General features: G+C 49.6%; 3 protein-coding genes and 1 long non-coding RNA gene across 4 annotated transcripts in view; 2 read left to right on the top strand and 2 right to left on the bottom strand.

Annotated features, from left to right (window-relative positions):
* The window catches only part of LOC147043725 (uncharacterized), a 35927-nt gene extending 21479 nt beyond the window's left edge, over positions 1 to 14448 (top strand). Inside the window, exon 3 of the long non-coding RNA XR_015068465.1 lies at positions 14427 to 14448. This is a non-coding gene — a long non-coding RNA (uncharacterized LOC147043725). The remainder of the gene's footprint in view (positions 1 to 14426) is intronic.
* Positions 5146 to 14325, bottom strand: ngfra (nerve growth factor receptor a (TNFR superfamily, member 16)). The gene is made up of 6 exons (XM_085934407.1): positions 14287 to 14325; positions 13164 to 13323; positions 10940 to 11302; positions 8272 to 8509; positions 7188 to 7396; positions 5146 to 5276 (listed from the first exon to the last, which is right to left on the bottom strand). The coding sequence occupies exons 1-6, from the start codon at positions 14323 to 14325 to the stop codon at positions 5224 to 5226; spliced, it is 1062 nt and encodes a 353-aa protein (XP_085790533.1). The 3' UTR covers positions 5146 to 5223.
* Positions 14449 to 17309: 2861 nt separating the features above from the next.
* On the bottom strand, positions 17310 to 21962 carry LOC147043724 (GTPase IMAP family member 8). Its single transcript, XM_085933557.1, has 5 exons — positions 21143 to 21962; positions 20087 to 20743; positions 19328 to 20020; positions 18660 to 19250; positions 17310 to 18486 (listed from the first exon to the last, which is right to left on the bottom strand). The coding sequence occupies exons 1-5, from the start codon at positions 21213 to 21215 to the stop codon at positions 17942 to 17944; spliced, it is 2559 nt and encodes an 852-aa protein (XP_085789683.1). The 5' UTR covers positions 21216 to 21962; the 3' UTR covers positions 17310 to 17941.
* On the top strand, positions 21643 to 23868 carry LOC147043723 (migration and invasion enhancer 1-like). The gene is made up of 4 exons (XM_085933578.1): positions 21643 to 22130; positions 22196 to 22293; positions 22366 to 22442; positions 22773 to 23868. The coding sequence occupies exons 1-4, from the start codon at positions 22099 to 22101 to the stop codon at positions 22854 to 22856; spliced, it is 291 nt and encodes a 96-aa protein (XP_085789704.1). The 5' UTR covers positions 21643 to 22098; the 3' UTR covers positions 22857 to 23868.
* The last annotated feature ends 1267 nt before the right edge of the window (positions 23869 to 25135 follow it).

Genomic DNA, 25135 nt, shown 5'->3' with positions numbered 1-25135 from the left:
GCTCGTTTGTGTCGCTGTTTCGCGGCCGGCCTCCCGCATCTTCAGAGCCCAAGCTTTGATTGATCACTCGCCCCTGTTTACTTTCGGGGGTCGTCTCGAGTTTGCCGGCGACCCCCGGCTCGAATTTGCCATATCCTATACAAAGTGTATAGAGGACTTTCTGCTAGCTTACTGTAAAGCTAGCTAGCCGGTACTGAAGTAGCAGCGTTTTAGCCTCAAAATGACTTTGCATTACTTGCTTGTTCTTTTGACTTGCATTTTAAATGCAAGTAGGAGTTATTGTTTGAATTAGTGAAAGGTTGTAGTCGGCTCTCCAGCAGCAGCAGCAGCAGCAGCAGCAGCGTTTTGGGTCCACTCGAAGGTCTTGGGAGACCCGCTGGATGGGCTTTTGGAAAGATGAAACGCAGCATTTTCTCACGCAGCCAGCGCAAAACAAAACCACCAGAAAATATTGACTTGGGAAAAGTGAGTGGAGGTTGTTGGAAAGTTTCTTCACGCCGACTATCGTCTTTTGCTTCTCGCGCTAATGGATTCGGCGGTCCGCCTCGCCTCGGCTTTTAATCACCACTTTATGTCGTTAGGGAGAGTCAGCAAATAGCGAGTCGCCAGCAGAGGATTGGGAGCTCAGAGATGAAATATCTCTGCAACGATATGGGAAGGCGGTTTTTGTCCCGCAGTAATTATCCGTTACAAGTGTCCCGTCTGGTCTGTTTGGCATTTTGACTAATGGCTCCTCCTGAGCAAATTGATGCTGCAAAGTAAGAATCAATCCAAAGCCGCATCCCCTTGAAGTGGCTGCGCGCCCGCCCGCCCGCCCGCCCGGCTGTCCGCTCGCCGTGCGGCTATCGTAAAGAGGCTCAGCGCTCACAAAGCCTAGCGAGATTGCGAGCTTTTTCTAATGAGGTCACGTCAACAATGCACATGTGACTTTGTTACTGTGACAATACGTTTTGGGCAAAGGCTCAAAGTCAATAGGGAGGCAGGCCTGCTGCTGCAAGAAGGACAACTTGGCGATTGGATAAGCGCAATAAATGGCGGGCTAGTTAGGCAAAACTGCAAACATTTGACTTTGATTCGACGAGAAAGCACACATCCAGATGTCTGGCTTTTCTCGACGAGGTTTCATTATGGGATCAATGCGGTCTGAAAAAAAGTGATGATGAAGCCTAGCGAGACTGTGTTTTCTTTCAAGTGCAAGGGAAGGGCAGCCATGACAAACAAAACCAAGTCCGTAAGCCTTCTTTTGGAGTTTTGCTGCCTAAAACTGGATTTGCAGATGACAAGAAGACACCGGAGGATGCCGGAGTGATTCGAAACAAGAAAGCAGATCTGCTGCTGGGATACCGCAAGGATCCATACCCAGAGCACTATTGTTCCGCTCTAATATTCTCATCTACCCCAAGGAAAAAGTCATTTGAGAGCCCCACCGACATAAATGAAAAACACTACTTGTGTATGTGGTTCAAGTCATCTGTTTCCAATGAAGGCATCAACTGGGGTCATCTGTAATGCTTTATAAGCACTCCAGTATTCTCTCAGCGGTGAGGTTTTGCGCCTTAAATCCCACAAGACATTAATCACCCGCTCGTCATAAATAGTACGTACCAAAGGTCCGCTTCCAAAGGATCTATCCCAGTGTGGCATTTACTCTCTGGACACTTTATTAGGGACACCTGCACAGTATGACAATGGTTAAGCAGCCCACAAAAAGAGAAAAAAGCTGGCTTTGTAAACACAGAGCCATGTTTATGATTATGTCGCTAGTCGGCGGTTGCGCCACAATGTCGTTTGTTTTGTGCCGATGTTGTTCCGGGAGATACGGACGGCCCTTATAGTTTCCACTTTTGTGTGACATCCATCGTAAAATGTGCTTCATGTCACATATTGGAATTGTATCGTTTCCAGTTGGAGTTGTTCCAAAAACAAAGCAAAAAAACCACAAATGTTGTGTGCGTTCCCTCCCACCAGCTCCAGCGCTGTAGTTGACCTAATTATGCCAAGTCAAGGTGCATTGTGGTAAAGGTGTCCCTCAGGGTTCTGCAGGCAGGCTGCTGCTGCTGCTGCTGCTGCTAAATGGTTTTGTCAAAAGGTGGAAATACTTTGCCAAACAAGAGGCTGGCAGGCAGGTCATGAAAGCCAGCGAGGTAAATGAAAGCATGTGTGATTGTTGTTGTACAGCACGCTTCAAGTGTGACAGCGCTTCACACGCACCCTGACCTTGAGCCACATATTGCTTCTCATATGTTGAAATGTATCTTACGTGTACTCTTGCTAACATTGTGCCCACGTGGATGGACACGTACTCTGCTTTGGACATCTCGGAGCGGACCAAACATCTGCAATTGTGTAGGTTCCGCGTTACCGTGCGTGTGGATTATGCTGATTCGGACGTCTTACTTTGCGTCATCTTGAACCTATTTGCCGTGCCGTCGTTGGAAGGATGGGACGTGTTATTTGTGACTGTATCTTCTTCCCATTCAAACACTCGTCATTTGGTCGAAAGGATGCACTTTTCGTGCACAGCATGGCTGAGTCATCTGTTTCTACTGTGCACTGTATTCAGTGAGTCTGCTCACTTGAGTCAGGCCACTGAATCATCTGAGTCCATTGTGTTTCTTGGGTTCTATTAACTCAGATCCGAGTCAGTTGTGTTTTCAGCTCGTCACGTAAGTCAAGTCAGCGAATCAAATCGGACGAGTCTGCGGTCTTGCTTTCGAATTCGAATCAATCATCCAATTTGATGAATCACGTGTTAATTGAGTCAAGTCTGTTTCATACCTATCCCAAGTCAGTCAATTCAATTGGATCGTCTTGGTCTGATCCAAAGTTTCAAAATAAGACCGTAGAGGTGCAAAAATATACTATGTTTAAATACTCTGCCTCTTTGAATGAACACCGCTGCATTGTACCGAGCGAGGGCTGTTTCTAATCGTCGGTGCCTTGAAACACGTGTTTGAACCGACGGACTCTATCGGAGGTTTTGGGAATGTTCACGAGACGGGGGGAAAATGCGAGAATGGCGTTTTCTTCCCAGCGTTGGCTTGACTTTTCTCTTGTGACAAAAAAAAAAAACAAAAACCCCAGCAGACTCATGATGCAAGAACCTCTTCTTTTTTTTTATTCTACATCATTTCATGAGCACGCTTTGTACATTTTGTTTTTGTATTTTATATCAACTCTAAGAAATTCACATTTACACAAAGCATTGTACATTATTAGTGTGTCAGTACAGTGACAAATATCCCTTTGCGGTCATAATTATAATACTGCACTATGGGAGGCAATCACAGTGAAGAGTCACATGACACCTTCTATTTAATCCCAGCCATGTCAACAAAATGCACGTTCAAAACGACGAGAAGAACTACCAACAAAAAAAAAAGCTCGCAGGCACTGCGGTGCAACTCTTTGAGTGCGATAGTCTAATAAGTGCTTCAAAATGAATTGAACAAACAAAAATGCTTGAAAAGCGTCCAAATCAATTGGAATGCACTGTTAAATGTCACCTGGTAGCGGTAGCGAATAACCGTGACGGGCTTTTATGAATCTTGCGCCGTCTTTGAAATATTGAGCTGACGTGGTGAAGAACCTGACTCAAAAAGTGGTCTTCCAGACATTTGCATCCATGATGGCTGCCATTCTTGCTTCTCATTTTGACTCCACAAGCAGTCCAAGGTTTATTTTGGAAGCTGTCAGCGGCACTGTCAGGGTTATTTAGGACGTTTTCAAGCTGGCCGAGCTCCCCGCTCAACACTGTTAGTAGCTTCCGCCTGCGTGGCTGCCCGCATGGCTGCGTGGCTGCCTGCGTGGCCGTCTGCTCGCCTGCGTGCGTGCGTGCGTGCGTGCGTGCGTGAATGCCACACAAGGATGCGGCTGAATCACGTCCACGCTGGCTCTCCACAGGAGTGTGATTCATATCCTGGCCTCCCTCGTGCACGTGCCCGCCGCTCGTTAGCCTCCAACTTGAGTCGGTGTCGGACGAATAAAGGCGCTTAATTGTATGGAGATGTTGGCGGCCTGATATAATGACTCCCTTCTATATTCAGAGCTCAATATTGGAGCAGTAGTGCTGGAAAATAGTCGGTCATATATGATGAGCATCGCTCGTCTGTGGGCCATAGACTGACTGGATGCCGCCAAACCAAAGTCTGACAGGCGCCATAGAAACAACATTTTTCTTTGGAATTGTTGGGTCAAGTCCTGAAAATGGCAGAAAAATAACATCGAGCCCGCTGACCACCATCTTAAAAAACAAACGACGGAGACTATAAGCAGTAGCGAAAAATGGATGGGTCACGCCTTCTTCCCTTTTACGACCACATTTGAGCCTTTGATCTTTAAAAGGTAGTTATGTATGGAGTGGCTGACATTAAAGTGAGAAAAGGTTGCCTGTGAAGTGAAGTGAAGCGCTTTCAGATCAGCCCGTCCATACAGTAAATGTCAGCGGCTGCTCGCACTTGACGAGCGGCTGAACCGTGGCGCTAATTGCCACCTGCCTGAACGCAGGTCTCACAAATAGACCGAGTCAGGCGTTGACGACGAGCGCCACGAGGAAAAGGCCTCCTTCCTGTCAATCAAACGATGAGTCAGAAGTGGCCCGAGAGCCTGGCATTTTATCGACGTACGTGAAGGCAAATCGCACCATGGCAGTGGGAAAGTGAATCCCAGACAACTGGGTCCACTTTGGCCGTGAAAGCGGTGTCCTTGAAAACATGGACCTCACCTTCAGAGAGTCCATTCAATTTAAAAGATGCTGCTGCTGCTGCTGCTGCGTTCAGGGTCAAGCAAGGGGGGGGGGGGGGGCACCCTACTGAGTCAGCATGACTGAAAAAAGATTCTGGAATCTCGCAGAAGGTCCGAGCGGATGAAGTTTAAGCCAAAGTGGTTCTGTTACCACGGCGACGAGATACTTGCCAAAAGAAAAAGCGAATCCGAAGGAAGATGCTTCCAGGCACGGGTGGGTTTCGAGTGGACAGACAGGGAAAAAAAAACATCAAGTTGGGAAAATGAGCTTTGCTAAGATGCACTTTTTCTTGATCTACATAAGTCCATACGCTAAGAGTCCAGGCACGTGGTTCTATGAGACTCCGCATGCAGGGATGAAGAGTCTAGAAGAGGTCCGTCCGTCTTGGGGGTCAATACCCGCTCCGTGTGGCCTCTCTGCTGCTTTCTTGAATGAAGCGGCCTTCCTCCTCCTCCTCCTCCTCCTCCTCTTCTTCTTTCTCAGACTTCGGGAGGAGGCGTGACCGGCTCTGCTACGCCGTCCACCCTTACCACTGAAGGGAAGGGAAGAAGAAAATGTTTGAGTATTTGCTAAACATTTTGGCCCTCCAAAAAAGCAAATGTGTGGTGATGTAAAGTGCCTGGTCTTTGCCCAAGGAGGCAGGCGCTGTTTTTAAGTGGCATCATTAGCCGCCGGACAAGGATGGCAATCAAAAGCTGTTTGTTTTTTGGTTTCCCCCCCCCCCCCCCCCCCCCACAAACCTCTTAACCTGCTTTGCCACTCTGGAAACGGCAGAAGAATGCACACTGCTTTGGTTTGCTATTGTCATTCATTCATCTAGCCTGGACATTCCAAAAATGGTGATTTGTTGTGATTCTTCTGTTTTTAACACTCGAAAGCTGTGAAATTTGTGGAGGAAAGCCTAGAGTTTTTGAGGCCTGAACATTTGCTGACATGCTCTCTCTCTCCCACACGCGATGAGCAAAGCACAAGTTGCTGGCAATTTCCAACCGTGCATGTGTCTGGCATATGTGCTAGCTAGCAATTGGGCAACAGCTCGCGGATGAGGATGGGGATTATTGGGATGTTTACCCCAAATTGTCAGCTTCTCCTTAAATGGGCAACTTCCCGTGCGGCTTTGATTTTGTCAGACGAGCAAAATTCCCAATGCTTGCCAAAAGTAGTATGGAGCAGATTTTCATCATATTCGTGGGATCTGTGGAAATGTCCAAAATGATGTAAGACTTTTTTTCACATGGCTTGCTTGGTAACATTGGCTTGTTTTGTAAATTGAATGTGCTAGCCACAAAAGCCAGAGACTGAAGAAGAAAAACGCTCAGACTGCTGCTCAGACTGCTGGGCTGCTGGCTGGCTCAATACACCTCAAAGTGGCTCAATCAAAAAGAAGCTTTGTTACGCATTGTTGGGCGTTTTTTTGGGGGGGGGGGGTTTCGCTCCGCTTGCTGGCTAATAATAAAAGTGAGAGGAAACAATACAGCCACCTATTACGGTTGCGCTGCATAATTAAAACCGCTCTCTTGTTGTAACATTATCACACTCATCAGAAATGGCATACATTCGTCCTACTTCATGAACGAGTCCTTTAAAAGGAAGATTTCGTCTTTGACGGACGGCAGCAGCGTGCAGGGGGAAGGAAAAAAAAAAAAAAAAGCATCGCAGTGAGTGAGTCATCGTTTCTGCACGCTGCTGTGCACCCGCAACACTGAATGAGAGAGAGCTGTGAAATCAAATCATTTCATTCTTTTTATTGCCACTGTCAGAGAGCCATTATTGGTTATTTTTTGCTAAAAGGCCAAAAATCTTATAAATGATGGTTTTGAGACAGGGTTTTAGTGTGGGCTTTGTCTTTTCATATACTAGGTCTTCTTTTGAATGACTGTCATCCAATCAAAATGCGATTTCATACTAGTAACTCGATATTTTTCAAGATACAGAAGTCACTCCGTGACCGATTTAATTTGTTTTTATCTTGAGTTGCGCTATGCACCCTATCGTGAATGCGGTAACGGAATGATCGTGACTCGACAGCTAATCCCGTGGAGTCTCTTGCCTCGTTAGCGGCCGAGAGCTGTGACGAGACGAGACGCAGCGCTACACTTTGTTTAGCGTGAAGTACCTACTAATTGCCACTAACCCTGGGGCTAGCCCATCCAAAAGTGAGCTGGTGTGCCAGGGTGGACCATTCTTTGACAAGTCCAAATAAGAGCTGTCAGTGAAGGGTACGGGCCGACGGAATGGCATCACGGGGCTCCGTCAAATAGAAGCTCCTCTGCATATACGTATACCGAATGGATTTCAAATGCAAACGAGACTGGCTGACGCAAGCGCGTTTGACCTTGACCCAAACAAAGTGAGTGGCGAGCATGGCTTCTGCTAGCTGTCACTATTACCACCACAAACCTCGGCAGTGCATTTATTGCCAGTCGGCCATTCACTCGCTCACCTATGTGTTCCTGTGTACGTGAGCGCTGCGCCTGTTGCTGCTGTTCCTGGAGACTTTGAGTGTCCACGGAGATTCCGCTGTCACTGTGCAGCTTCTCTCCCTCCGGCGTCACCGTCTGGTGGTTTGTGGCAGCTTCCGCCGCCGCCGCCGCCGCCGCCGCCGCAGCGCGATTGTTAGCCGCCTGTTTGTTCTGCTTACAGCTGTTCCACCTGTCAACAGCAGAGGCGCATCAGCCGTGGCTTGACCCCGTACTTTCAAAATGGACTTCATCTTAAAGTCGGGTGCCCTTGAGCAGGTTGAGGCGCCTTTCCTCCCTCCAAAGTGCTAACGAGCTGTTTACGTCCCCGCTTCTTCCTGTTCCAGTCGTCAAGACAACCGTGACAGTTTTCTTAAGCTGCCATAAGTGTTTGTTATCACGGCGAGCGTACGCCGATGGTGCCATTTGTTTTTGGCTCTGCCTTGTTTACACAAAATAAAGCAAAGGCGTACGTGTGTGCGTGGCTGAATGCGATCATTTAAACATTTACTGTACGCACGTGTGCGCGCGTGTGTGCGCGCGCCCCCATCTGCTTCTCTTTACGAGGCCTCCGCTGTAAAATTAACACACGCGAGCATTTGATTTCATTGCTAGTAAATATGTCGACCGTCCTCGTCACTCTTGAGGAATATGTCGTGGGTGTGTGTGTCTGTGTGAGGGCATGTGTGTGTGTGTGTGTGTGTGTGTGTGTGTGTGTGTGTGTGTGTGTTCCCTTTCCCCCCCCAATCCAGCCTCATAAACTTGAGTTTCCCCCAGTTGGCACTTTTCAAATAATCAATCTGTGTAAAAGCCTGCGGTTGTGTGTGTGTGTGTGTGTGTGTGTGTGCGCGTGACCTCTACAGTGTATTTCATTTGAAAGTGTTTTTGTTGTTTTTGTTCTAAAAGGGTTATTGGTGTTTGTAGGTCAGAGCCTCCAGCCCGACAACGCATTAGTCACCCTAAAAGGTCCATTTTCTGGCTGGAAACTCGAACCTAGCCTTGAAACCCTCAAATGAATTCGAATTTCCATCGTGGCCGCTTGCTTTTTTTTCTTCATGTTCAGCTGACCTCTTAAAGGCAATGTAGGCCACCAGGCCCACCACCACGGCAGCCAGGACGGAGCAGTAGATGGGGATGAGGTTCTCGTTGAAGCCGTGGCCCAGGAAGCGCGGGGAGCCGGCGCCCGGCGTGGTGGTCTCGCCGCCCGGGTCCTCGGAACCCTCGGGGAGGAAGTAGTCGGTGAAGGCGGGTGACGTGGACTCCGTCTCGGTGGAGACGGATGGGAAGTAGGTGGGCAGAAGGGGATCTTAGAAAGAGAAGGGCAAAGCAGATTTTAGTGGCCATTTTTCCCACTTAGCATTTTCCAAGTGGCTTTGTGTTCGCTAACGGATGGCTGCAATCGAAACGCTCTTGCAATGAGATGTGTCTTTTGTTTCCCGAGCGTATGGATGGGGATAGCCGTGGGAGGGCATGGCTTTGGCACAGAGAATGTCCGCTTCCTGTCTTCCAGACTTTTTTTTCCCAAAGCACAATGAGCGCTCCGGGCGTCCGCCATTAAAGTCCAGTGCGGTGAAGCTGTCAGGCCTGCTCCTGATTCCTTCCCCCTCGGGGCTCTGGTCGGAGAGGAGGGTTGACGGGGTGCCGGGCTGCTCCTCGTTAGCTCCGACTTGGAGCGGGAGGGATTAACCCTGTGAAAACCTCCCAAGAGTTCTTCAAAGCCAAAAACGACAAGGCTCCGACCGCATTTTAACAATGTGAATTTCTTTGCGGTTTGGACCGATGACACAAGACACTCAACCAATTTACATCCCAATTTCCTACACTTGTGTAACTTCTGCTTTATAGTTTTGAAAAAACAACCTGGAGCATTTCCAAACGTTCATCTGTTTGTCATTCCGAAAAAATGACAGTGCCGGAAGGTCACTTGTGCCTGATATGAGTTTGGATGAGCGCACAAGCACTGCAATGCAATGCAGTGCAATGTAGTGCAATGCAGTGCAATGCAGTGCAATGTGTCCTCTGATGTGGTCCCAAACATGTCATCTGTGTCCTCTTCTGTTTCCACTCTGCCATTGATTTGCTGCATTGCTTACGGTCTCAAGAAAAGAAAAGAAAAGACACCCGGGCCGGCCGGCCGGCCGGTAGTTGATGACAACCGGATCGCATTACAAAACGGGTAGAAAATATCTTTCGCAGACAGCGAGGCATCATGCATGTGTCTATTTCAAGCTATTGATTTCCCCCCCTAAAAAAAAAAAAAAGAACGGTAGTCGGCGTGCCTTTCGTGACCTTTCCGCAGCGCCTCTTCGGGTTTCCTGCGCTCGGCCCGTATATCGTCCTGCTAATGCGATTAGCGCAGTAACACAAGCTGGCAAACGGAATAAAGCGAAGGTGTGTTCACAGCCAACGCTCGCAATGCAACTGTGAATTGGATTTTCTTCTTGTTTGCTAATGAGCATAAATGAAGTGCCTGCCACACGTCAGGAGCTGATGCAATTGTCCAACCTGAAACACAAGTGCATATTTGGAGCTCGCCTCTTTTGCTGGCTGGGCCCAGCCAGACTTTGTATTTATGAGCAGGGTGTGGACCAGAGAAGGTCTGGCGTGGAGCTCCACAATGACGTCTTTATCACTCCCCCCTCAGAGAACACTCGGCCCTCTGTGGAGGCGACGCCTCATCCGACGCATCCCAGCTTCCTTTCCAGAGGAAGGCTGATGGACGGGATGGACAGAGGAGGGGAGTGTTGAGGAACAGAGAAGCTGCTGTCCAGCTTCCCAATTAGCTGAGGACAGACACTCGCTGCTTGCTGGCCAAGAGAGGCGCAAGTCATATGAAAGGGAAAGTGGGCGAGGGAGGCGGGGAGCGGAGGGGAGGGGAGACAACATGAATACCAAGCTCTTCATTATCTTGACATGGTTGAGTTGAGCCACAAGCACCCGTGTGTCCCAATACTTTGGTCCCTATCGAATAGCGCGACAATGACGTGGATGCAGCAGGTGTTGCGCTCTCACACGTGATGAGTTGAATGAAACATCACGCTTCGCAGTGCGCAATCCATTTGGGATCCTCATCATGAAAATGGCTCGTATGCGGCCGGCCGGCCGGGCGGACGGACGGACGGACGGACGGAGGGAGGGAGGTCACTCGGCGAATCCCCTCACTCTGATCGACCCGTCAAGATCAACGTGATAAAAGAGCAGCGCTCTCGTGTTCGTATTGTTTCCCCTTCCTCCATTGATTTAGCTGTCAATTTGATCCAGAGGTGGAAAATGGAACAAGTTCAAGCTCTGGATGATTCAGCCCGTGTTTTCTGCTATCGTGGAATTGTAAGAGGTCCCGATGCTCGACAAACTACGAAGAGAAAAGATTCGACAGATGCGGCCTCCCTCGTGAATTTTTCAAGAAGCTTTCTGTGTTGAGGTCGGCTGCTGTCGAGTCAGATCTTCAAATAGCAGCGAGTGAGTGAATCTCTTTAGCGTGAAAGACAAACGGATGTCTGAGTGGAGGTCGTGAATGAAGTCAGCGGGCCCACGGGGCATCGAGAAGACACGCAGCAAAGGATTAAAACCAAAGTGCTTTCAAATGACTTTTGGGGTGAAAGTGTCGGAAAAGGCTGGCTCCGCCCAGAAGATGCTCCACTACATTTGGAGCTTTCCCAAAGGTCACGTTACTACCGGCTAAGCTAACGCTTCCTGTTTCAAGGCCAAGTCGGGCGCAAACAGCCGGGCGACTTACTGTGGCAGACCGAGTCGCTGACGGGCGTGCAGTGCGCCAGCTGGATCTCGGTCTCGTCGTCGCAGATGGTGCAAGGCAAGCAGGGGTCCAGCGGGCTGTCGCGGTCCGAGAAGGTAAAGTCCTCGCACTCCTCGCACACGGTGTCGTGGTCGTGCTCGCAGTGGGCGTAGACGCCCTGGCCGGCCGGGCACACCGTGCACGGCTCGCAGCGTCCCGACAATTGCTCAAAGTAGAAGTTGTAGCGGCACACGCAGATGGCGTCGTTGGAGTCAGTGCACGGCGTCTCCATGCGCATCAGGCCCGTGCACTGGGTGCAGGCGTGGCATTCCTCCGTGTGGCTGTAGTTCTCGGAGAAGGTCTCGCCTGGAGACCCAATAAGCAGAGTTTTAGATTGCGTGCACGTTCTGGCGTGGCCAAATGAAGCGGGAGAAAGAACCCCTTTTTGCGTGCCATCCATCATGCCATCTCAGCTTTTAGCCAACGCTGAGCAAAAATCATCCCAAACACTCCCATCGGCCCAACTTCTCGTTTTATTCCAGCGACTACCAAAGAAAGTCAAGAATACCTCCCAAAAGTGGTGCGCGCGTTCCTGAAGACGAGAAGGTGCAGCGCATATTGTTGAAAGGGGGCGCAAAAAGTTCAGACAATAGAGCTAAAGAGAAGACGGGGAGCGGAAAGAGAATTTCCTGGGATCCGCCCACTCAGGCACGGGGTGTGTCTTTAACGAAGGCCTCGTCAGGCCCGGAAGTGGAAGAGCGCATTGGGAATTTGCCGTCTTTCCTTCAACCTTTGCTTCCGGTCTTGAATTGGCTACGCTGAGCGAGCTGTCGGCTTTTTGCCGCTGCTCCAGATGGAAGCCGAAGCAGGAGACAGCTGATTAATATTTCAACAGTGCTGACGCTGACACTCAACTTTGAGCGGGGTCATGTGTGGTGGCCAAGAGGAAGTGGGAATGAAATGGCGCTGCGGTAACTAAAGATTGGCTAGCAAACAGCAAATTTACCCACTTTGACGCTCATCAATGATTCAGTCGAGCACTCCAGTCGCACGCCCAGCGCAGCGCAACGCAGGTGAGGTGCCTCGACCGCATGAAGACCGAAAATTGCAGGCTGGCCGGCTGGCTGGCTGGCTGGCCGGCTAGCCGGCTGAGAATAATTGTTCCTGATAAGCTTGGTGGAGGCGTTTAATTAGCGGCAGGCAGCGAGCTGCATTCATGTAACAGTACGCGTGATGAATTCACTGAACCCTCCTTGCCATTCACCGAAGGGTTCATTTGCGTGCAAATTTGCAGATAATCACGCTTTCTTAGCTTCCACAGAAGCGCCGGCAGAGCGGACAGGAGTGCTTGGACTTATGCCCGATTGGGAGAACAAACACAACGTCACGGCGCAAAATTGATGGCCGCAACTTTGAGGAATATGGTACTCATGTGATTTGAAAACACAAAGGCGGCTGGGCTGTTCAAGCTCATGAATGTTTTACAGTAGAAAGAGATGCTCCGTCTCTTTTATGTTCCCCGTGAGAGCTAAAGAATCACACAATTTACAGCGCAGATCAATTTGGGATTTTCTTGGCTACTGACCAGGAGGACAAGCAGCAGCTGTTGGCTTCAAGATGTTTGAAACGGACTCCACTTATTGAGAGATTCAAATCACCGTTCAAGCACACGTCGGGCGACAAAAGCTCACTTGACTGGATTCAAGGATGGAAGAACGGGCTTAGTCTACCAGCGTGAGTGCCAGTAAAGCCAAGGGCGGGGAGTAAAAAAAAAAACAAAAAAAACTATTTCGTAACGTAATTCAATGCAGATTTTGTCTGTTTTGTGAAAAGTTGAAAAAAAAATATCTTGGGTTAAGCGTTCCTTTGAAATTTAGAACATCCCACGTGTTAAAATTAGAAACACTGATGTGTTTTTTTCATTGTTCTAATGCTAATGGCATTAGCATACTCAGCGGTTGAGGCACTTCTTCAATGCAATTGGCCTTTGTTTTCAACCTGTTACGACGGTCACTAAAGCGGAGAGTGCTTTTTACAGCTTTAAAAGAGCACAGTTGAAAATGTGGCCAATGGAGGACTGGTGACTTCTTTTGTCCACCCCCTTATAGGTTCAATTGTGGGCCCAATGAAGCCATTTCTCGTTCCTTCTAGATGGAGGACTGGTGGATTGTAGCTCATTTGTGAGTGGCATCAAGCAATTTGGCTCTATTCATAGAAGCAAACTTACTGTCAAGACACTGCGCGCAGACGGTCTGTTTGGCGCCGCACGGCTCCAGCACGCCCTCGCCGGGCGGACACTCCAGGCAGCACTCGCCGTCCTTGGTGTAGTGGCCCGAGTCACAGGGCAGCTGCACGGCGCGCTCGCTCTTGGACGCCGCCCACGCCACCTTGAGGCCAAACATCAATTGACCATTTGCACAATTCATCTCCGTCTTTTATCCACAATGACTATGTGGCCATCGGTGGCGGAGGGAGCTAGAAGAGGATATGCTTGTACTTGCCAGGCCAGCCAGACAATTCACTTTGGCCTTTTTTTCCGCCATTTATTTTCAAACATTCCCCATAGAAAACAGATCAGGAATTCTCATATGCATCCTTTTTTTCTTTTCTTGGTTTTGCACATCCCCTGTCAGGTGTCATCAAAAATGTGTCATCAAAAGTCACGAGTTGTATTATTTTGAGCTGTCTGTAAAAGTCCCATTTTCAGCGGAGGCCTCCCAAGCACTCACTCACTCCCTTGCTTCCTTCCTTCCTTCCTTCCCTTCCTTGACATTTTCCCCTCATCCGCTTTGTCTTAGAGTGCGCTTGTTTCGCCTTGGCCGCAATTTCACGCTCACTTTGGGCAAGAGCAAGGGGGTGGGGCGGCCGATCATTATTCCTAAATTGAATCTGTGGCCGCCTTTTGGGCCAGCTGTCACAGCACAGCTGGTTGGCCACTTCCGCCAGCTGCTTCACTGTCATTCAAAAAGTCTTTGACAAGTTTCCATCAACTTGAGCTGAACGGGAAAGCGGCTCGGATGGATGGATGGATGGATGCAAGCCATCATTTTAAACAGTAGGGTGACGATTGACTCATGGAAACATGAGGGGGGGACAGGAATAAATATCCCACATATTTGGGGGATGTGGGGGTCAAGTAGAAGTCACTCAAATAAGTCAATCCGTTTTTCTGGCCCTAAAGGACATAGCTTGGGGTCCATTTTGAGGCCCCAAGCCACACTTTGGTGCACCTTATTGAATCATCTAAAAGAGTACGCGTTGCATTGGCATGCACGGACGGCTGCTTTTATGCCACGCAAGTAGCCAAAAAGTCACTCAAACTCCCACATCAAAAGTGCCAAGGTACTTACCAGGGCGTACATGATCACAAGCACGGGAAAGGGACTCATTCTGTTTGTCCGAAAAAAGGCCAAAAGGAAGAACAAGAGGAGCTATGTTCTCATTTTCATCCCAAATTGACTTCTCGTCTTCTTTTCTCTCTTCACTGCAGCATCAAGAGGCGGAGGAGGAGGAGGAAGAGCAGTGTCCTGTCCGGAGTGAGGCTCCGATGCAAGTGCAATGCAGAGGAAGAGGAGAAGTGAGTCCCCCCCTCCCTCTCTCTCTCTCTCTCTCGCTCACTCTCTCTCGTCCTCCCTCGCTTTTTGCTTCTCACCCTCCCTCGCAGGTGCACTACAGGGAGGTAGTAATAAAGACGCGCTGCAGTCACGACGCACGCACGTCGCTTTACGACAGCTTCCAAACGGAGCTCGTTTGACGTGCTTGCAATCTTTCCTCTACTTCTGACTCCACAAGGTAGGCAGCGGGCGACACTTTTGACTTGCGGGCAAATGAGAATTGTGACCAGAAGATGCAAAAATGGAAAGAGCCATGTACATACAAAGAAATTCATACTGTACTAGTAGACGTTCAAATTCTTCATTGATTTATGGACGTTTAGTACCGTCTCCGGCCACAAGAGGGAGACAGTCATGAGTTCATTCACCGTTTTCTCAAGTCCCTCTTTGAACTGTATGCACCCGCACTCTAATTATATACAAGTACAGATGTAAAAACAACAACAACAGTAAAAAGCAAAGTATTTATTGACTTCTGTGTTATTTTAAAGTAGCAATGAATGAATGACATTTTGATGACGCTGTCATGGGTAGGATAATACGCTCAGAATAAAAATAAAACAAAGGCTATTCTAATTAGTTCATGAAAATGATCATTCCCCAAAAATGTAATACTCAAGTCATAACATTCATTCACATATGAATGCGACAACAACAGATCCCGATTACACTCAGTTCATCAACTCCATATGAACTCCAGACGATGAAATGTCCAGAAACAGACACAAAAATGCATTAGATTGCAACATCAGAGCTGAAGAATTCCAAGGAATGTGTTCATGATCACAAGGTGAATATAAAGTACAGATGTCTTCGCAGACCGTCTTCACCTGCTGCCATTTGGAAATTCACACTAATGGAACACAGCCATTTCTTCTCCTTTGCTTGCGCACAGCCAGCCAGTCAGCCACCAAGCCAGCCAGCCAGCCAGCCATCCAGCCAGCCAGCCAGCCAGTCAGCCAGTCAGTCAGCCAGTCAGCCAGTCAGTCAGCCAGCCAGCCAGTCAGCCAGCCAGCCAGCCAGCTAGCCAGCCAACCAGCCAGCCAGCCAACCAGCCAACCAGCCAACCAGCACGCATTGCACAGCGCGCCGCGCCGCCAGGGAATTGAAGCACGGGCCAAGAGGGGAGCGTCACCTGCGAATGGTTACGCCGGTCTGGAAGACAGAGTTACGCTTCCCGCTATTGACAGACGCGCTCATCCGTGGAAAATGAATATCAAGCGTCCGCGTTACAAGCTGCGAGGATGTTAGCCAGACGCGCAGGCGAGGGGTGGCAAGACATTCTCCCGACGGGGCATCTTTACGTTAGGCCGGCTCCTTTCCTCGACGCTGAGCTCGGGTGTCAGGCCTTCAAAGAAGACGCGATGGAAGCCCGCCATGAATCAGCTCCTATTGTAGAATGATGATGCAGATAGTCTTTCTCGCCGTATTTCACGTTGATTCAAAACAGACCCCGACGAGACCTTTTATTTATTCCACCTGAGTCTTTGAACTTTGAACCACGCTCGAGCCAGGTCAAAAGTTGACTCCCCACCCAGTGGGAAATCACGTCAAGTGATTTTGTATTCGTGCCATCATCAAATATTGATGATGAACTATCCGGTCAAGACATAATATGCATTCAAATAATCCCACAATTTGAAATTCGTTTTGGACAGTAAGCTGAGAATGTAAGAAAATGGGGCGAGATCGGCTTAGGAGGAAAACCCAGACGCAAAGGTCCCCCACCGGGTTGATGTTCTTGCACGATGCGACGTGTTTACAAAGCATTTACAGGAGCTGTCGATTGGAAACACACTCAACCCTAGATGTCCATCAGACTCATTCAGAGCGTCGTTGAGAACACTGAAAAAAAATATTCAGCAGCGAAGCAGATGTGCTCACAAAAATGTCCATTTACAACAGACGTGCTCATTTGGATTCATGTGGATTTCACCATCCAACACACAGTTTTCAACTGCAAAGCATCTCCTAGCGTCATTTAGCTACTAGCTTTATCTTCGAAAGGTCACTTCAACTACTGCGAGTCTGTCACGTTCCATTACGCCAACGGTAAATTGCTGGCTCAGTCCTTAATATTGCCGTGCTTCCTTCCGCCTGTCAACGGAATGACGCCGTTTGCTTATTTCACCTAATTGTTTCCTGAACTTTGCCCTTGAGTCTTGAATGTCTTGAATTTCCCTTTCACGGATTGATGTTGTGTTTTGTGTTGCCGATAACAAATGTAGCCCATTTACTTGTGACACCATCATCAAGTCTAGGCGCGGCGCTGGGAATGAAAAGCATTGGCCCAGCGTTCCAGAGAAATTGTTCCCAAATTAGTTAACTTGCTTTTTTCTGACTGCCGGCTTGATTGAGGTCTCCCCTCCGGTGGAACCAAAGCTGTAACGAGCGGCCTCATACAAACGCCCAAATTGATCGTCAGGGTTAATGACGGTGCACCGGCTCTGGATTGGAATTCACCAAAATGGCTGCTTCAAAGCGACTTCCTTTGTCAAGTCACATGGAGCCATTTCTCGTCAACTTGCTGCTGCTTTTTAACGGAGACAGATTAGTAGCAGGGAACCTCTGTGGAGACGATGGATGGGAGATTGATGGAGGCTTCCTCCATTTGCCGCTGGCACTGTGCTGGGATTCAAGGGGAACAGAGAGAGACCTCCAGGGACAATGGGAATGCTGGGAGACAAGATGGCCCAATGATGGGAAATGACACTGTGATGATGACTGTGTCAGTTTGTGAGCCGCAGCTCTACCTTTCTGTGACGATAGTCAATCCGTCCTGGAAAATGTCTTCCATTTTGTCGCTTAGCCTCGCTAAAGCATTCCCTCTTCACTTTGAAAAGTACCGGCAATATTTAGTTACGTTGTTATTCAAGAATTGAAACGAGTTAATAAATGTATTTAATCTGTGGGAGGTCAAAATAGAAACGATTGAGATTGTCATAAATCCTCAATTTACAATACATTCGTCTGAAAACAAAATCACACACCTGCAAGATGCAGTATTTTAGTTGTATTTTTTGTTATCATTTAGTGTGTGTGATGAATGTATATTCCCACAATCCCAAATGAAAGCTGTACAAATTGGAAATGGATGCCAGCTGTCTTTGGAATAACTTGTGCCATATTTGATTGTTGTTTACTGACTCGTTGATCCTTGTTGCTTATGCAACAGCACCCTCTAGTGGATGTTCAAGTCAAAAACAAAAGTGCTTTGGTTGAATCAATATTGGGAACGTCTTAATGCAAGCATAATAAACCTATTGTTAAAGCCGAGCTTTAAAACTATGGCTGCTTTGATGCCTATGTGAAACCTTTACCTGCCTTTGAAATCCTAACTCAGAAATGATTCTTAAATTGTCTTCCTAATGTTGTGTCCGCTGAGGGCCATTCACTGATGTTTCGTTTTGCATCTAATCTCCTGCATGACTTTACAGCTGAGTTCCAAGCTCCTCCTCACTCGCGCCAGGTCTTCCCGGATCTCCTCCAGCACATCCAGCTTGGAGAGTTTCCTCTCGATGGACGAAAGCAAGAGCTCCCCCGACCGCGGTGCGGCGGCGCTCTGGGGCCGGCGCGGCGAAGGAGGCGGAGTCAGCGCCTTCCGCTCCCAGAGCGTGTCAAAATACGAGTCGATGAAGGCCTCCAGCTCCTCCAGGCCGCTCCAATCTCCACCCTGGGCGGAAGTGTGCCCGTCGGGAAGCAGCCCCAGGCGCGGTGGAGGCGGCACCTGCAGCATCACGGGAAGTCTGGGTAGCTCAACATGGAGCCACGCTGGTATGTTGACTCTTAAAGATTGATTTCTGTCCTGAAGCACAGCCAGGGGACAGGAAGCGGCGGATGGAATCGCAACTTGTTTGCCAGATGGTGAGGACTCACTCAGGTCCGCTGAGGGGCGCACACCGGAGGACTCACTGAAAGGCTCCCTGCTGTGCTTCACTGCAATGCAAACAAGGTGATTCTCAGGTGTGTGTGTGTGTGTGTGTGTGTGTGTGTGTGTGTGTGTGTGTGTGTGTGTGTGTGTGTGTGTGTGTGTGTGTGTGTGTGTGTGTGCGCCCAAATTTGATATCCTAACCCCGCAGTGTCGTGACGTGCATGTTGAAAGGACTCACAGTGATTTGAAAATGGTCCGTCATTGGGCATCAAACTTGGATTCTTGCACAACGTGGACGCACGATGCTCCGCCGCCGCCGCCATCATGCGCTCCACCTGCGCTATCAGCTGCCGCACCTGCGAGCCGTCTCCTGGCCGCTTGTTGTCCAACACGTGGTACCTGTTCCCGCACTTGTCCAGCAGCCCCCTCAGCGCCGGCCCCTCGCTCTCCAGCCGTTGTTGGATGAGCGTGTCGCCCAGCCAGTCGCCGTGGCTGAACACCACCACGGCCCTCTCCCAGGCCTCCCTCAGTTGGGCCTCCAAAGCTTCTCCTTGGCTGTCGCCGAAGGCGGCGCTGGCGTTGACGACGACCAAGACCGCGCGAGTCGGCGCCCCCTCCAGGAAGTCGGCCGTTAGCGGAAACCCCCCCGGCGTGTCCAGTACCGACACCTCTCGGCGGTTGACGCGGCCCCGCCCGAGGACGCAGGAAGTGGTCGGGCGGCCGGCGCGGAAGCGGTCGCGGCCCAGCACCGTGTTACCGCACGAGCTCTTGCCTGTTTTGCTGCCGCCCACCAAGACCAGCGTGACTTCAGAGAGGGGGCGGGTCTGGTCTGGAACGTTGAGCGAGTCCAGGCTACAGTTTCGCTATTGCAGCATAAAAAAAAAAAGGATGGCGTTAGAGTCTCACCAAGGTGCGCCCCGGCCTTCCTCCTCTTCGTGGTCCTCTCTGCAGCTCTGGCCTCCTCCACCTGCACGGTCATCTCCAGCTGTTGCGCCTCTTCCGCCCGCCGATATCCCCCGCCGCATTCCGCCACCATCTCCTCGATCTTCCCCAGCAGCGCCCTCACCTGGAATCCGTCACCGACCGTCCGGTTGTCGAGCACGTGGGTTCGATTCCCGCATCGCTCGGCCAGCCGCCGCAGCGGCTCGCCCTCGCTCTCGACCTGCCGCTCGGCGGTCGTCGCGCCCAGCCAGTCGCCGAAGCTGAACAGCAGCAAGACCCGATTCCACACGTCCCCGCCCAGCAGCTGCAGGTGATCCCGCACCGCCTGCCAGTAGGTTTGGGAGAAAGCGCGGTCCGGGCGCACCACCAGGAGGAAGGCGTGCGGACCCGGGGAACAAAAGGAAGGGGCGAGCTGGATCTGACGACGGTCGAAGGCGGCGGTCTCGTGGCCCAAGAAGTTCATCCACCAGCCCGGAGTGTCCACCACCGTCAAGTGCCTCCCGAAGGCCACGCCTCGCCCCGCCGCGCAGCGAGCCGTCCTGCCTGATGGCCGCCGCTCCTGCTCCCGCCCCAGGATGGTGTTCAGACAAGCTGTCTTTCCGGAACCTTTGGCTCCCAGCAGCACCATTCTGACGTCAGGCAGAGGCTGAGCCCGCTCTGAAAGGGTTGGATGCAAGACTTGAAAAGGCTTTTCTCAAAGACAACTTTGAAAAGCCGCCTTACCTCTCATGAGGGCTCTGTGAGTTTTCGTGTTCAAAAGCCTGCCACGGGCGGCCTCCTCCGCTCGTTTCTTTTCTTCTGCTACGGCTCTGCAGACCTTCTCGTCCATCTCAAACACTCTGTTTCCATTTGCGGCGACCAATCTCCGGATGTCCTCCATCAGCTCCGGAGCTCGGCTTCCGTCGCGCAGGCGGACCAGGTGGCACTTCCGATTCCTCAGCCAAGCCAGGGCCCGCCGCGGCGGGAGCTCCCCCTTGAGCGAGGTGAAGACCACCAGGCAATGGCGCCACACCTGGGGCCCCAGCAGGCCCACGTGCTCCTCCAGAGCCCGGCGGCGCTTCTCCGTGAAGGGCGAGCCGGCCTTGACGACAACCAGGAAGACGTGGGGTCCCGGGGAGCAGAGCGCCACGCTCCCCTGAATCTCCCGGCGCACCGTGCGGGCCGTGTCTGCCGCGCCAAAGTCGCACCACCAGCCGGGCGTGTCCACCACCGTAAGCCAGCGTCCACCCACCTGGACCAGCCGCCGCAAGCACGACGACGTCCTTTCCTCGCTAGCAAACTCGTCTCTGTCCAGGAGGAGGTTCCCCAGGGAGCTCTTTCCTGAATTCCTGCCGCCGAGGAGGACCAGCTTCAAATGGGAGGAGGTGTGCCAGCCATCCACTAGGACAGCCAGAGAAAATGTTCATACGGTCGAAATCTGTACGCTCACTTTTGGCCCGCGGAAGGTTGCTGGGTTTCAATTAGACGACTAGGAAGCAAGCAGTAGTGGTAAGCCGAATGCAAAAAAAAAAAAAGATCTTTTTTTTTAAGAATCTGTCAAAGAACACATACCTGTCTAATATTGGACAAGTAACCAGCCAACCAACCAACCAACCAAGCGTATGACGCTAAAGACAAACGCAGATTGTATCATAGCAGCCGAACCCGTATGTACAACCTGGGCACGCTCTTTCTTCTTCAACGTTCTTTAACCTATGGCACGCTCAGAGGGCTCGGCACTTGACGCCACCGTTGACATTTAAACAAAGAGTCTCCGTTACGAACCAGAGTTGGACTTACCCGGTGATTGCTGACTGGTTGCCATTCTTTTTGTAACGTCTATCTTCTCGTTGTCTCCGGAACATGTGAACATGTGAGCCCAACTGTGTTCAACTAGACCGCAGCAGCAGCAGCAGCATTCCAGATTTTATGCCTTTATGGAGAGGTCTAAAGGTCGCCAGAAATGATCAGAGCAGCAAGGTGCCTTCAACTTGTCACGCAGGTTCACTGCAATCCATTTTGGGTGCAAACTTCACTCCAACTTGAGCGTATGTGTCTGCTTGAATGAACCCGTAACGACTAAACATTTGCTTGGAATTGACTGCAGTCAAAGAAGAAGAATCAAAGAATATGACAAGTTGTTGTTGAGCCCAGTGAAAGACTTTCTTAAAGACGTCAGCTTTGATTCTTCCCAGCTCCTCATCCAAATAAATTTGGATCAAATGTTTTGTTTTCTCACTGTAGGGGCTATTTTTGATCTTTTTTCATCTGTTCTTGATCAATGTCGAGTCATTGACAGGGATGGGCGACGCTCCCGGCGAGCGCTCTTTGGTTCTCCATTCCGGAGTTCCCTGAAGACACATATCGCGAGAGTGACGTGTGATTGGGGGAGCGGGTGCAAATGCTATCAGAGTTGCTTTGGCTTCTACATAGCGAGCGATCAAACTCGGAAAAGCACCTGCGTCTTTCTTTCTTTCTCCCTTGGTAACGCAAAAGAAACGTCGACGTGCCTTCTCGCCATTGTCGACGACAGAAGACGAGGCTAGGCGAGGCTAGGCTAGGCTAGGCGCTCTCGCGTGACCTAGGCGACGCGTGTGCTCCGTCCGTCCGCCCTCCCTCTCTCTCTCTCTCTCTTTTAGGTAGCTCATATAAGAAGAGGAAGAAGCAGCTAAGCGGCTAATCGTACGTTGGAACGAGCTCAACAACCACCACAGCAACCACACACACACTGACGGCACCGACCCGGCCAAGTCAAAATGGGAGTGGTGACAATACGAGTGGAATACTGGTAAGCATGTGAATGTGTGTGTGTGGCTAACTGTTAAGCTAAGCGAATTCCTTCATCACTTCCAGCGGCAACTGAGGCTACGAGCCCCGTTATCGGGAGCTCGCCCGGGTCGTCATGGGTGACTTTCCTGATGCGGATGTGTCGGGCTTCGTGGGCCGGAGAGGTAAATCGGATGGAATAGCACAACCGTCTCACGTATGTTCGGAATCAAAGCTGTGCCCTCCCTCCTTTACAGCTAGCTTTGAGATTGAGATCAACGGCCAGCTGGTTTTCTCCAAGCTCGAGCTGGGAGGATTCCCATATGAGGAGGATGTAAGTTGTGCGATTGATGTAACCCCAAGTGTACGGAAGGAAGACTGGATGCCATGTTGTGCGATTGATGTAACCCCAAGTGTACGGAAGGAAGACTGGATGCCATGTTGTGCGATTGATGTAACCCCAAGTGTACGGAAGGAAGACTGGATGCCATGTCACCTATCAAACACACAATGAATGAGTCGTCACATTTGTTTCCAAACACTCTCGATCCACAAGCTTTTGTCGTGTTCCCCGGATCAATGGTCACGTGACGTGCATTCGGGAAGAAAACCAAAAGAGGCTTCAAAGGTGCCGACCGATTTTTATAACCATGCATTTTTCCAGGTCATGGAAATGATCCAGCAAGCTCACGAAGGCAAACCTCTGGCGAAGATCACCAAGAGCCGCGCGCCCTGCGTCATCATGTAAACAAAGTGGTGCATCTGGTCTAAAACCCGGCCGGCTATTGCCCAATGCTTTCCTTCTTGGGAGCGAGGCGGCAGCTGGGCAAAGCGCGACCGACCGACCGACCGGCCGGGTCGCTCCACCTCGTTCACTCTCCACGCCGAACCGACCGCCGGACTAATAATGACTGGCGCTGCCTCAAAATAAGCCACGCGGCTGCGTTACGATGACCTCTCATGTCCGGCGGTTCTGCAGCTCGTCAGGAGTGGTCGACGGGGACGGCGCCTTTTCTTTTATTTAATAGAATGCAAGGTCAGTAAGAAGAAGTCAGGAACGTCCGGGGTTTTTTTTCCAATCACGCTTTACACATAGATACTCTTTGTTTTGCTCTTTGCATTGAATTGCGCTTGAATGAAATCTCTGCACTCAAATTTCTGTCATGGCCAACCAGCCACCCCCAGCCTTGGTGCACTTCCTTCCTTCCTTGCTTCCTTGCTTGCTTCCTTGCTTGCTTCCTTGCTTGCTTCCTTCCTTGCTTGCTTCCTTCCTTCCGGGAGATGGTCCCCAGCCTTGGCGACCGTTCCTCTGGTGTAATTTGAACATGTCTCCTAGTTAGGCATCCCAGCAACAGGGGACAAGAAGAACTGTGTCCCCAACTTAAAAAAAATAAAATAAAAAAAAGATTCGGCCAGCGAACATCAGAGCTTGGACTCAAGTCACACGATTACGCGGTGTATTAGAAAAGTTCACGCTAGGGGGCGCTAGGTTGACAAATACTGTACGCCTAGTGTAGTTTGTGCTTTGTTTTCTCTGAAGATTTGCCTAAGCAGCCGTATCTTTTCCACGTAAGACATGAAAAAGAAGAAACTGCATTTACTTGGAAACTAACGAGGACTGATGAATTGAATACAAAAATATAATTGCAAACTGGATTAAATGTTGAAATATAAGGTGCCGGATAAATGCAAGACAAAAAAAATACTCGACCCTTTTTGTATTCTGACCATGTATATGCAAATAAATGCTTCAAGAACAACTTTTGTATTTGGTTTGATGTTGTCGACGCTGTAGTGAATGAAGCGCATTCATTTTACCGATACTAAATCAATACTTTTGCAGTATTTCTTTTTACAGACTGGTGTAAGTCAAATCGTTTAAATTGAATTTTAGAACAAAAGCAAACTTCAAAATGATTTGTCAATTTTTTACAAATATTGTACATACAAATTTGTATTAGATCTCAAAGACCAGCCATGTAGAAATTGCATGAATTCTGTAAGAATAAAAAATAAATCTATTTTCTACAGCAGTTATTTTTATTGGGGTCTCAAGTGAGCTGGAGCTTGTGCAGACTGACTTTAGGAGAGAGGTGAAGGAATTTAGAATGGAAAAAAAAAAAGTGAGTCTAAATTGTTCATCAATTAAAAAACAGACTCTACAATATTTGTTTTTTATATATATATATATATATATTATTAGAATAGATGCACATAAATAAGTCCTGTTAGACAACTCGGAAATGATGAAAATATGCATTCATTAAACTATAAGTTGCTGTGTAAAGTGACTTTGACGCCGTTTTATGCTCGTTTGGCACATGACAAGTCATTTACTTGCACAGTGACAATGAAATTGAATTTTCAAGATAATAATGCTGACTTTTACCATAGTGTGTCTTTACAGGGTCAGGGCGTGTCTGGATATTGCGTGCGTGGAGTCAGCAGATAGCTGGCTAAAATTGATGATGATAACGAGCCTGAAGTTCACGCATGCACGCATGCAGCGACTTCATCAGTTTTCCTCCAAGTCATGAGAGCGCATCGAATTAAGTCTCCAGCGTGTCCCACCCACGCAAGCGTGTCAGATGTCGAAATAATCATTTTTAACATCAGAGTCCTCATGACCTGCATAAGACTTCCATTGTCACACCATGAAAGGCTGCCGCTCGTCCTCGCTGGGCCTTTGGCGCTTTGGCTTGATGATTGACAGCTGATAGCTTTTCAGTAATGATGCCGGCCAAAAAAGGAAGACACACCTTTTGGTCTTTTTGTAAGAACAACAAAAAGACCTTATTGTGATTTTGCTCGAAAGCAGAAACTAACCTCTTGCATGGACCTTAGTCTAGGTCACTAAGCATAGTGGACAAGCTGATCCCAAACTGGTTTGTTCTTCAGGGTTGTGAGCGAAGCTATTTTCTAAATTTTGGGGGAATCTCCAAGATGTCAACAAGATGACGCATTTGGACACGATGCGATGGATGCCCCTTTTCTCCCCCCCCGTTTGTGCCCCTCCAGTAGCGACCA

Source organism: Syngnathus leptorhynchus, chromosome 16 (genome assembly GCF_054491065.1).
Source record: "Syngnathus leptorhynchus isolate UIUO chromosome 16, UIUO_Slep, whole genome shotgun sequence".
NCBI lineage: Eukaryota > Metazoa > Chordata > Actinopteri > Syngnathiformes > Syngnathidae > Syngnathus > Syngnathus leptorhynchus.
This window is presented reverse-complemented; position numbering and strand designations above follow the sequence as displayed.

Coding starts and splice junctions, on each gene's coding strand:
- ngfra (XM_085934407.1), bottom strand. CDS start 14,325: ATGAGTCCCTTTCCCGTGCTTGTGATCATGTACGCCCTG. Junction 8,510..10,939: donor CAGCGACTCGGTCTGCCACA/GTAAGTCGCCCG, acceptor TCTCTTTCTAAG/ATCCCCTTCTGCCCACCTAC. Junction 7,397..8,271: donor GCCTACATTGCCTTTAAGAG/GTCAGCTGAACA, acceptor TGCTGTTGACAG/GTGGAACAGCTGTAAGCAGA.
- LOC147043724 (XM_085933557.1), bottom strand. CDS start 21,215: ATGTTCACATGTTCCGGAGACAACGAGAAGATAGACGTTACAAAAAGA. Junction 20,021..20,086: donor TCACAGAGCCCTCATGAGAG/GTAAGGCGGCTT, acceptor CAACCCTTTCAG/AGCGGGCTCAGCCTCTGCCT. Junction 19,251..19,327: donor GAAGGCCGGGGCGCACCTTG/GTGAGACTCTAA, acceptor TCAACGTTCCAG/ACCAGACCCGCCCCCTCTCT.